This window comes from Mus pahari, chromosome 1, assembly GCF_900095145.1.
Source record: "Mus pahari chromosome 1, PAHARI_EIJ_v1.1, whole genome shotgun sequence".
Classification (NCBI taxonomy): domain Eukaryota; kingdom Metazoa; phylum Chordata; class Mammalia; order Rodentia; family Muridae; genus Mus; species Mus pahari.
The window spans coordinates 116540803-116553242 of NC_034590.1; the positions used below are offsets into that span (position 1 = coordinate 116540803).

At 46.7% G+C, this 12440-nt stretch overlaps 1 protein-coding gene across 1 annotated transcript in view; it reads right to left on the reverse strand.

Moving 5' to 3' along the window:
• Pacs1 (phosphofurin acidic cluster sorting protein 1) overlaps window positions 1-12440 on the reverse strand; it is a 138979-nt gene that overhangs the window by 8918 nt on the left and 117621 nt on the right. The window contains exons 8-16 of the mRNA XM_021192146.1: window positions 12032-12091; window positions 10839-10999; window positions 10456-10549; window positions 5736-5816; window positions 2780-2895; window positions 2532-2667; window positions 1374-1478; window positions 946-1052; window positions 147-301 (exon numbers count right to left, since the gene is read on the reverse strand). Of these exons, the coding sequence (XP_021047805.1) occupies window positions 147-301; window positions 946-1052; window positions 1374-1478; window positions 2532-2667; window positions 2780-2895; window positions 5736-5816; window positions 10456-10549; window positions 10839-10999; window positions 12032-12091 (1015 nt within the window). The remainder of the gene's footprint in view (window positions 1-146; window positions 302-945; window positions 1053-1373; window positions 1479-2531; window positions 2668-2779; window positions 2896-5735; window positions 5817-10455; window positions 10550-10838; window positions 11000-12031; window positions 12092-12440) is intronic.

The following is a 12440-nucleotide window of genomic DNA, read 5'->3' on the forward strand; positions in this document are numbered from 1 at the left end:
AGAGAAAGTGAAGTGTTAGTGGGTAGAGTAGAGGGAGCAGCTATCCCCAGCCATGATCCAGTCTTTAGTTTCCCTGACCAATTCCCATCCTTGCTGTAGGAACCAGGTCTGCTAATAGAGGTCTCCTGAATGCTGCCAGACATTACCTAGGGGAATGATGAGGAAGCGCATGTAACCCAGCCAGTCCGGGGTCTTGCTGGCAAGGGACTTGACAAAAAACCGGAGGATGGAGCTCAGGTAACTCTGGCTACCCACAGCTGCCACCTTGACTGGCCTCGGCATGGATGAGTTGCAGTTGCAGCTGGTAAGAAAGGGATGTACACACACCATATTAGGTCTCAGGATCCTGCTCAGGGCAGGTCTCAAGCTCTGACTTCATGCATTTCCAAAGGCCACAGGGGAAGCATGCCAAGAAACAAAATGATACAGGGAGGCAGCAAGCGCTAGTGCTGCTCAAGGGGGCAGGCAGGTGTCTGTGGAGAAGGCAGAGGCTAACAGGAAGTTGGAAGTGCTGCTTGTGAGGCCTGGAACTAGCCCAGACCCAGACACCTTGAATGTCCTTTCTGTCACATGAGAGGGAATACCAGGTCTCTCTAAGGTGATCCTGGAGAGGTAAACATAGGCTCTCCATTAACAAACAACATGTTACTATCGAGGGAAGGAGGATAAGATATTTTCAGAACCCTGTACTCTCTTATTTGTCTTAGATTTAGGAGAAAGATGAAGCAAGTCTAAGTGAGGCATGAGTCCAGGGTGTGGAAGTGGTGGGAGCAGAAATTTTAGGAACTGATATTCTACTAGGGGCATAGAGCACTGCTGCAGGCTCTGTCTCCAAGTACAAATTAGAGCTGCGACTTCCTAGCCTAAGAGTATTACTATTACTAGAAATCGGATGGGAGGATGAGAGAGTGGAACCACAAAACATCCTAAGAAGAAAAGCCTTACTAGCGCTGAATCCTAGTGAGCAGGGCAGACAACACCGCCTGGACCTCCACTGTTGAGCAGGTGCATACAACAGGCTTCCTCTGGTCTTGAAGCAATTCAGCCACATACTGGAGGGGGGAAAGGCAGGGACACAGGTAAGCTACACCACTCCCCACAGATGCTGAGAAGGCAGGCAAGGCCCAGATAGAGCTGCAGAGCACCTATCCTCTTCAGGTTACATGTAAGACCCCATAGAAACATGCTGATTGTGGAATGAGGAGGGTTAAGGGTTCCAAATGTCACCCATGTCCAGGCATCCTTGGAACCAATGTCTATGTGGCAGACATAGATGGCAGGTCAAGTCACTCTCCCATCTCCCTGTGTGCTGTTTTAGGTCACACACTGGGAACATCTGTAGACCCACTACCCCTTGACCCTCAAGGTTCTACCTGGCCCTGCCAGTCTGTGGTGTTCACCAGGATGACATTTTCAGGGAGGGCTGCATCGGATACCAGGATCTGGTTCAGTTGGTCGTATACCACCTTTCTTGGAATCTGTAGGAACAAGTGTTGGTTGGGAAGGTGGGAATAGATAGGACTTCTGAACGAGGGTAACTGAGATTTGTGGAGACAGTCTCCCATTGATCAGACTAAACTGGAGATGAGGAAGATAAGTGTCCTTGGAGAATACATTACACTCCAGGCATAAAGTCACGGCAGCGGTTGTTCTGGGGAGAGCCCGTGGAGCTGGGAAGCAGAGGTGTCATGTGAAGGGCATGGTTCCAAGGTAGCATGGTAGGTAGGGGCTGAGAGCCACGAGTGAGCTGCTGCTTGGAGAGTGCAGCAAGGGCGAGGGTAGTGAGGAAAAGGGGAAGGGAGTGGCAGTGGGCACTGTGCAGGGCCCACTGTCCTGGGAACAAAGGTATTTCAAGAACAATGACTATGCAGCAGGACACTACCTCACCCTAGGTGCTGGACTATTCTAGTCTCAGGCTCATTTGCAGCTTTGTGATAGCATCAAACTCAGGAAGCCACACTGCCCCAACCTCGAGACAGGGTTTCTCTGTATAGCCCTGGCTGTCCTGGAACTCACTTTGTAGTTCCAGGCTGGCCTCGAACTCAGAAATCCGCCTGCCTCTGCCTCCCGAGTGCTGGGATTAAAGGCGTGCGCCACCACGCCCGGCCTTCCATAATATTTATTAGAGAAACTTGTCTGCTTAACTCAGAAGCACAGTAGCCAGCTCGGGTGGCTTCTTGCCCTGGCTCTGATTGATGCCAGTGTCACAGTGAGGATACACTCTTCAGATCTGGTTTGTGCTCACACCTTCTCCAACTACACTCAAGGTTGAGAGTAGCCTAAAAAGAGCTTGGAATAACCACGGCACATTGGCAGGGGAGCAATGCTAACAGTTCTTGTTCCTGTCCCTGTTCATCACCACTCAACTGGATCCCAAATTCCACACAGTGGAGGATAACAAGTGTAATAACTTCTCTAACTTAGGTATCCCAGAAAGGAGCTAACACCCCTCCTCCTTCTCCACCCAGCTGTCAAAGAAACAGACTGAAATCCAAGAAAGGGGACCTGATCTCGCAGGAACCCAAGAATACCTGTGTGCTGTGGCCCAGATCAGGAGAGCGCTCACTGTCAGAGCTGTTGGTTCTCTCACTCAGGGGCTTGGAGAGCTGCCGCTCCTTCAGGGGAGTGCTCCTCTTCTGCCGAGGTGTGTGTGTCCCTTCCACCTTGCTGATGGTAGCAAGAATGGGGTTAATAGCCATTTTAAACCCAAAGCCACATCAACCCCACCACTCCTCACACCATGTAGCTGGCAGCAGGGTCAACTGCCTCACTGGGGTACCTGGGAGAGGCGGAGCCCTGCAGATCAGCTTTGCTGGACTTCATAGGAGTTTTGACTTTTTCTGGTACAACCAGACTTGTGCTCACATCTCCAAACATGTCCTGGTCAGTGATTTCCTGCCGCAAGAAAGGTGGCAAAAAATGTTACCTCTTACTTGATAACTGCAGGAGTCTCCACGGAGCCCTGGAAGATGGCCATTATCCTGGAAGCATGTTGAGTGGGAGCACAGGGCTCTAGTTTGCTTATCCACCCTTGTTGCCCCTGTGCTGGATGTCATGTGCTTCTGTCCACCCATCTTCCTCGGCTCTCTCAGGCCCATCTTCCTCTCACCCTCTGGGTCAGAGCTTTGCCTTGCCTTCTTCAGACAGTGCTGCGGCTCGGCTCGGACCAGGGTGTCTTCCCAAAGTACCAGGATGTGACTCAGACTGCACCAAAGGCTCTGCCCTGCTGCAGGGGGGCTTGGGGCTCTGCTAGCCCTGGGACTCTTTCCCCAGTCACTCCCCGACTTCTCCTCGCATTGCTTTCCAAGTACATCAGAGCCTGCTTACCTACTCACATCTTCCTGCCTACCCTTCAATATTTTTAAGCATCCATTCCTTGAGGGGTAACTCTTACAAAGTACTCAAATCTAAAATACAAACTTGATTTAAACCCTTGATTGAGATACGGTCATAGGTACCTTAGTCCGGCTCTGAGCCCCTGATCCTCCTGCCTCTTTATACTGCCCCTGTATACTGGGACGGTAGGCATGTGCTACTACATCTAGCTCTATGTTGTGCCAAGGCTTTATGAATGTTAAGCAAGTACTCTGTCAAACTGAGTGACTTCTCTACCCCAATTCTGAATATGTATGGCTGGGGATGGAACTCAAGACCTCAAACATACTAGAAAAAAAAGTCTACCACTGAGCTACATCCCTAGCCTAAACTAAATTTTAATGTAAACAGAGTCCCAGAGACCATTAGCTGGATCAAGACAGAACACTCCCACACACCTGAACTATCACTTGCCTCTTCCCACTCCTACAGTTATTAAGTATTCTGACCTTCACATGGGTAAGAAAATCCTATGGCATGTATGCATGTATGCTATGTATGCTATGTATGTATGTATGTATGTATGTATGTATGTATGTATGTACAGATGCTTTGGGTATCTGCCTTCTCTCTTGGACACTGAGTTAAGATTCAGTCTGAGAGCCGGGCAGTGGTCGTGCACGCCTTTAATCCCAGCACTTGGGAGGTAGAGGCAGGTGAATTTCTGAGTTCAAGGCCAGCCTGGTCTACAGAGTTCCAGGACAGCCAGAGCTACACAGAGAAACCCTGTCTCAAAAAAAAAAAAAAAAAAAAAAAAAGATTCAGTCTGAAATTTGGTTAGTCACTGAAAAGTCAGAATCAGGAAGTGATGTAATTGAAATTTCACTGTATTGGTTATGTGTAGTAATGGGGAAAGACGAGTTTATTTCAACAACTAAGTGATGAGGTAATGGTGCAGTAGGTTTTAGTCTTGGATAGACCTAATGTTTTATTGTTTTCAAGATGAGCGATGCAGTGGTTATTTACTATATAAACATAGGCCTAGGGCTGGCGAAATGGCTCAGCACTGACTACTCTTCTGAAGGACCTGAGTTCAAATCCCAGCAACCACATGGTGGCTCACGACCATCCGTAATGAGATCTGATGCCCTCTTCTGGGGTGTCTGAAGACAGCTACAGTGTACCTATATGAAATAAATAAATAAATAGATAGATAGATAGATAGATAGATAGATAGATAAATCTTTAAATATAAGCCTAAATACTACTGAATTCAATTCAACCACTAAAAGATCTTGCCATGTGATTGTCCCAGACAAAATCTTTGTAATGTTCCCCCCTCTAATGTCTAGCTCCCTGTGCCATTGGGTACATTTCCAGGTACTCCATGAGTGTGGCCAACTCAGAGACCCTCTCATCCCAGGACCTCCATCAAGCCTCATCCAGGTTTGCACAGGCGGCGTCCCCTGGAAGAGCCTGGATGTCATCTTTGTGTTCAGCATTAGCAGGTGCACAGTAACAGTTAAAGGCTTATGAGATGGTGCCCAACTGGTTCAGTTCTACTTCATGGGGTGTGGCTTGCACTCCTAGCCAGCTCTAGCATCTCCTGGAGGAGAAGCTGACCAGCTTCCCTCTGAGACTTAATGCCTCTAGCTTCCTGAATACAGAGAAGACAACAGAATTAGGAAAGGAGTGGCTCCCCAGGGCCAGACATTGGACATCATCTTTCAGAAGTAAATGAGGGTGACAGTAAAAAAAATACAAAGTAGCATTTGGTCAGTTCTACTTAGGGCAGAATGGGGACATTTCTAGTTTACTAATATGGGGGGAGGACCTGATTTTTTTTTTTGGGGGGGTGTTCCGAGACAGGGTTTCTCTGTATAGCCCTGGCTATCCTGGAACTCACTTTGTAGACCAGGCTGGCCTGGAACTCAGAAATCCTTCTGCCTCTGCTTCCCGAGTGCTGAGATCAAAGACGAGCACCACCACGCCGGGCTAAAGACCTGATTGCTAGGATGGGTTCCATTCCAAGGGTAGGGATTTCAGGGGAAAGGAAACAGGACATTCACAAGCCACAGATTTAAGGCAACATTTCCAAGGTGTCCTGAATATCTTTCTAAAATGAATCTCTTCTCTCCTGCCTGCCTGTCTCTCTGAATGTGAACAAGTCTGTCTGTCTGTCTATCTATCTATCTATCTATCTATCTATCTATCTATCTATCTATCTATCTATCTATCTATCTATCTATCTATCTTACAGTGTCTATCTTACAGTGTTTCATTAAGCAAAGATTCACCTCCCTGCCCCCAGCCTGTGCCCTTGATTGCAGGTGAGCACTATTTTACCTGGCTTTTCCTATGTTTTTAAAGGTACAAAGACAATCTGAAATGATCAAGGCAGGAGACAAAACCATACTTACTAAAGTGTCTGTTTCAGTCAAGCTGTCATCTTGGTTTTTAATCCATGTAGATTTGACTTTTTCTAAAGCAGCCAATTCCATCTGCAAAATCATCATCATTATCATTATCATCATCATCATCCATAATCCTAGTGACTAGCACTCTAACTTATTAGTTCTCCCAAGAAGCTTAAAATACTTTTACTTTATCTTCAACCTCATACAGCCTTTAGGGCTTTCATCTTTTGAGAGCGAGGGGTGAGGTGTTTTTTGTGAAAATTCAGCCTTAGAAAGGCCAGTTTGTTTTAGGAAACAATCAAGTATGGATTGGCGAGACGGCTGAGTAATCACTGGCTGAGAACTTGCTGGGTTTGATTTCTAGCACTCCTGTCAGGCAGTGCACAACACCTGTTCAAGGGGATTCATTACCTTTACTAGCCTATACGTAACAAAAAATTTTAAATCATTATGTAAATGATACACTGGGTGCAGAACTAAAAACCCCACTCATTTATTTTTTGGTTTTTCTAGACAAGGCTTTGCTGTGTAGTCCTGGGTGTTCTGGAGCTTGCTCTGGTAGACCTGGCTGGCCTCAGCACTCAACACATCACTCGCCTCTGCCTCCTGAGTACTAGGACAAAAGGCATGTGCTACCACGCCTGGCTCAGAACCAGACATTCTGACTCTCAGTTATGTTGCTGGGGTGAAGGGGCTTGATGTTAGGTGGTTTTCTGTTGCATCTACAAAATCTGAACACTTTTGCATCAAGAAGATACATGGCACTGTCTCTGCTTAAGGGAGAATCTCACAGTTTCAGACTTTCACTTTGAGACTAAAGACATCAGCAGTAGTTAAATGCTTTTGCTTGGTAGATGCATCCAGAAAAGGGTCCCTCTAACAACATATTAAGAAAAAAAAAGCCCCATATGAATCTGTCAGGTGTGAATTAATTCTCAACTGTCTTATTAGCATTTCTCATAAATGTGAAGAGTTTATTAAGCAGACACAGATGGACAAACAAGATCATTCATATTTGCTAATAATCTGGCCAGACAAGCATCACAGCCAGTTATGGGCAACAGGGTACAGGAGTCAGGGAGACACTGGCCCCAGAGAATTTCTTTCTTCTATGGAACCAAAGGATGAAGAAGATATTCAGGATATCTCATTTAATCTCAACTACTCAAAGTCTTTGTAAAATATACATAACTGGAAATGACAGGCTAATTCAGAATGTCACTGAGTGAACTAACCAACAAGGAAAACCCTCCCTATGCTATACTAAAAGCCAGGGTGTTTCCACCTGAAGTAACATTTAGGGCTCCACCATCCGTGTGCTTCAGGGTGTTTAGGAGTTTGTCTTTGATTCTCGGAATGTTAGTAGTAGCCCTTCCTGTTGGGTTAAAATTTCTCAAACCAATGACAAATGTCTTCTGAGAGGCAGACCATCCCTTGTGGAGAACCACTGCTTAAAGCCATCTGCAAGACATATCTGACACACCTGAGCTTGAAATGGCATGACCTGTGTAATGACTCAGCCACACAGAACAGGCTGCCTCCAGAGTGCATGTTTAGTCTATTTACACGACAGAAACCAACCAATATTAACAGTCTAGAATCCAGAAAAGTCCTGCTTGGTTGGACCCAGGGTAGAAGCTCACTCTGGGAGTTCAGCAAGAATTTCCACTGGGTGGTTTCAAGGTTGCATGACTTGTCAAACTCTGAGACAACTACAGTGTTGTTTTCATGGCAGTATGGAAGCATTTGAGGATATCTACTTCCCCACTTCTATAGGAGCTGCATGTGACAAAGAAGAACTGGAGCAAACTTCCGACTCTCGAAACTTCTGTTCCTGCTCCAACATACCTGAAGGCTGGGCTGGGCTGGGTGTAGCTCAATGACCTTGGCGTGTTGGGAAGCACTAACTTCTAACACTTTTGTATTAAGAGGACACAGGGCACTGCCTCTGCTTGTCAGAGAAGGGAGACTGTCAGTTTCAGACTTCCGTTTTGGCTGACTGTGACTGGGGGGGGGGGGGGGGACTGTCAGGCTTTACAAGCACAGAGAACCAAATTATGTTGCGATTGTGTTTGGGTCTCAAGAGTTGAAAACTCAACAACTGCTACAATCTGTATCAGCAGAAACCCTTTCTTGTTGTAGTAATAAAGTGAGTCCTCTAAGAATTTGGAGCCTAAAAGTGGGAGATTAAGAAACCCCACAAGTCTTGAGAACTGGCTCAAGGGTTAGAGCACTTGCTGTTCCTGCAGTTGTTCAGGGTCAGCTCCTGACACCACATGGTGGCTCACAGCTATGTCTAACTCCAGTTTTAGGAGATCTTACATCCTTTTCAGACTTCTGTGAGCACCAGGCACACATGTACACATACACACAGACAAAACACTCATATACAAAGTAAAATTTAAAAAAAGAAAGAGAATACATTAGCAAGGCTGGTAGATCCCTTAGTACAGACAAAGCCTGGGTTCTATACCCTGTGCCACAAAAAGAAAAGAAAAAGTTAAAAAAAAAAAAAAAAGTAGGCCAGGCATGGTGGCACATGCCTTTAATCCCAGCGCTCAGGGCGCAAGGGCAGGTAGATCTCTGTAAGTTCTAGGCCAGCCTGGTCTACATTGTAAGTTCCAGAAGAACAGCCAGAGCTGAAAACAATCAAAACAAAGAACTAATGCTTAGCAATGGGGATGAGAGGCTCTCAAGGTGAGACAGGAAGTGTACAACCCCTAGATCCAACAATCACACCTTTCCTAATCTACCTTAAGAACTCCACGTTAAGAGCACAGCCTTGTTCGACCATCCCAAAGTGCCTTCATACTAAAGGATCCCACAGTTCTACACCCACACCAAGACATATGGGCTCTTCAAAATAGAAATCTCAGCAGGGAGACAACAAAGCAAATTTGAGGTCTGGCCAAGGGAACTAGCATTGAAGGACTTGCGCAGAAGACATTCATGGTCTGTCAGTTTTGGAACTCTAAAACTGGATGTGCTAAGGAACTGTACTTCAGTAGGTCTACCAATCAGTACACTCTGCCTAAGTCTGACCCACAGGATCTCACAGCGTTCCCAAATGGCTTTTTAGAGAACACGTTTTCCATGTAGGCGTTGCAGATGAGGGAACAGCCTTGAGAAGAAGCAAGTCAGCGGAAGATGGAGTTAAGATTCACTCTGGAAAACTCACCCCTTACAGCCGAAGGCGTTCTGTTTCCTTGTTTGAGCTAGGGCCTCAGTAAGTAGACCTGGCTGGCCTCCAACTTACAGAGATCCACCTCTGTGGGGATTAAAGCTGGCTTCCTTGTTTGTTTTTGCCAAATAAGGGCTCATCAAACAAGTGACGTAGTCAACTTCTGCCAATACAGAAACACCTTTTCCCCCATATTAAACAGCTCCCCTTACTCATTTAGTGGTCATGAACATTTACTGAACACCCATGTATGCCATACTCTATGCTTACTGCTTCATGACCACTGGCTTGGTTAACACCTTACGAATACTCTGTCACGGTAGCATACTGTTCATCACTCACAGAGCACTGTGCAATCATCTCCCTTTAGCAGGCTCTGGGGTCTTCCCAGAGATGGGACTCTGAGTGTTCTAGCGGTCAATTATTTATCCACAAGGACAGAGACTTTCTGTAACCATCTGGCAGTTCTCTGTGGGGAAACGCTGTTCTGAGCCATGCCCCAATATTAGCAGCACACTAAACTCCTTGGCTCTCGACCACTATGAACCTGCTTGAAAGGTGCTGGGGAGGCAGATCTGCAAGCCACAGGCTGACACTTCTCCAAGGGTAATTTTTAGCATGGGCCACGGTTTTCCTTCTTTCACTTCCTTACTGAGGTACAGGTCTAGGTGGGCTTGGCAGCCAGCTGTTCTTTAATAAACAGATAAGCTGGGAGACAGCTCCATCTGGTGGCAGAAGGAAGAAAGGTTGCTGAGATGCCCAGAAGAAGGCACATACAGGACAGGAGCCTGGCCAGCCACAGACTGCTTTCCAACAGATGGAGTGCCTGGCGCCTCCTGCTCCTCCCCTCACAGTTAATAGCCACTGCAGAGTAAGATGTGTATTCTCCCCTGTGAACACATTATTATGCCTCATTTGATGCCAGAACAGCAAGAACTGGAGATCATCAGTTTCTCTCATTAACAGAAAAATATGGCTCTAAATAGCACATCATAGCTCGGTCTAAAACGATATATGGTGACTGCTTTTAGTTGTGGACAAAGGTATGAACAGCTTCTTTCTCCAAGGCTAAGGAGGGCTTGACAACTCCAGGCTGGTCTGTGACCAGCTGCTAGGAGCCATAGCAGACAACTCTCTTGCTCAGCAGACAGACTGAAACCTACTCACTAAACAGTACATCCTTCCACGGTAGTGCTCTCCCCTGTTTCCTGGACAGATCACTTTGTCCTTTTATACCTGATTCTTTTTGTAGCCTAAAGGCAGAATCTCTTCCCCCTAGGCCAAATGGCATACATTACGCCCCATACGCTCAGGTACCTCACAGAGGGGAGGGTTCTGAGGCAGGGAGAATGGCTCTAGATTATGCTGGAGCAGAAAAAGAATACTTTACTTTTGGATTGCTAAGCTTCCAGGCAGGAGGAAGACTGAAGCTACTTTGTAGGCCCCCAAAGGAGTGACATTTAAGAGAAGCAGAGGGCCCAGAGTGAGAACCCAAATATGCCAGGTCCCTCTCCCAACCCTTTTCACCATCGTTTTGCTCACAGGACTGGTGGTGTCTTTTCCGAGGCTGCCCTTGCTGTTAAGACTGCCAATCTCCGTCTGTGAGCTGGACTGAGACATCCCCTCAAAGAAGGGCCTGCAGCAAAGAAGCACAGCAGATGTCAGTGGTGACTGCAGCTCAAAGAGCAGTTCCCAAGGCCTGAGCGAGCCAGTGCTCAAGGCTGATCAGCAACTTAGGCTTCTCAGACACTGGTTAGGTAGGATGCTATGGAGTTGGTCAAGGGATCTGCAGACTCCTAGCAGGACTTTTGTCATGGAGATGATGAAAAGCTACAATCCTCCGAGTGAATGAGAGAGGATGCAAGGGACACAATGATGGAGGAAGGGAGCTTGGGAGGCAGCCTGGGAGGAGCTCTGGGCCTCACTTGAGCTTGGGCTTTGGGGTGCTGAGGATGCTTTCTGTCTCCTCCATCTCAGGGCCACTGTCGCTGGGGTTGTACATCTCTAGACTGTCATACAGTTCATCCAGGTCCTCTTCCACTTCCCGAATCTGCTCCCGTGACACGTGTTCTAGCCCAAAGCCCACCTGTAAGCAAAACAACATCTATGAATCTGGTTAGATTTACAACATTTAAACATTTTAACATTAACATTTGTGGTTAGATGAGCAAGACCTGTCTCCTAGGCCATCTGTCAATTGGTGCTCTCAATATTCCCTCTAGAGGGAAGCGCAGCTCTGTCCCTCTAGACTAACAGAGTGCTAGTGCTCGAGTAACCTTTGTGACCTTATATGGTCAGACTCTGAGAGCAGGGACATGGTGGGGCTACTTTCCCTCTCAGTTATGATCAATATCCAAGCCAGGGCTGGCACCGGGGGAAGACGAAGTGCTGGCATGCCTAGCCCATTTCCTGCTCTGTCCTTAAAATTCAGGTGTAAGCTACTTTTACTTGCAGCCCACAGTGAGACAGAGACCCTTTTTCAACATTTTCTATCTTTACTCACTTTTAGTTTACTTAGGAACCTGGGTGAATGAAGCCAGGACCTCCAGGGTCTAGGGATTTCTACCCAGAGGTAATCAATGAGGATATATCACACTTGGGAAATTGTTCACTGTAGCTGCCCTTGGGATATGAGGACAAATTAAACAATAGTTAAGCCGGGCGTGGTGGCACACACATTTAATCCCAGCACTTGGGAGGCAGAGGCAGGCGGATTTCTGAGTTTGAGGCCAGCCGGGTCTACAGAGTGAGTTCCAGGACAGCCAGGTCTACACAGAGAAACCCTGTCTCGAAAAACAAAAAACAAAACAAAACAAAACAAACCCCAAAAATAAAACAAAAACAAAAAAATAATAGCTAAATATTTCACTGCTGCCCTTATCAGAGACTCGAGTATTATGGTTAGGTATGACTGTTCTAAGTGTTTCTAAATACCATGAAACCACCCTCTTCATGTGAAGCCCTCATTTTCTCTTCAAGAAACACAATGCTCTTCTCCATATGCCATCTGTCCTGGGGCTCTGATATGCATGCAAGGGATAGGAATCATGACCCCATGATCCTGATTCCTAGTGGCCACATAGGGCCTAGGAGTGAAACTGGAAGTAAGGGATCATACCTCATCAGAAACTTTGAATCGTTTCAGGAGGGCCACAAACTTTTGTTTGATATTAGGTTGCTGTGGGAACAAAAATATACAAATTGTTCTCAAGTAACATGTACTAGTGGTCAATCTGAGAGTCTGTCAGGAGCTTACCCTCACAAGGAGAGAGAGAAGACAGACAGCTGACAGACAGTAGCTACATTCATATTGCACCCTCTCCAGAAAGACAGCTAATGCTAATGTACTTCTCAGAGCCCTGGGCATCTCGCTGGGCATCTCATGACTCCAAAGCCTCCAGCGTACCCCAGGAATTTCCAGAGGTGCACCTCCAGCACATCTTTTGCTCTGTCTGGCAGATCCAGGTACCAGCCGGTGAGTGTCCAGTACCTCCATGTTCCACATCTCAGAACAGCATTTGTCCTCT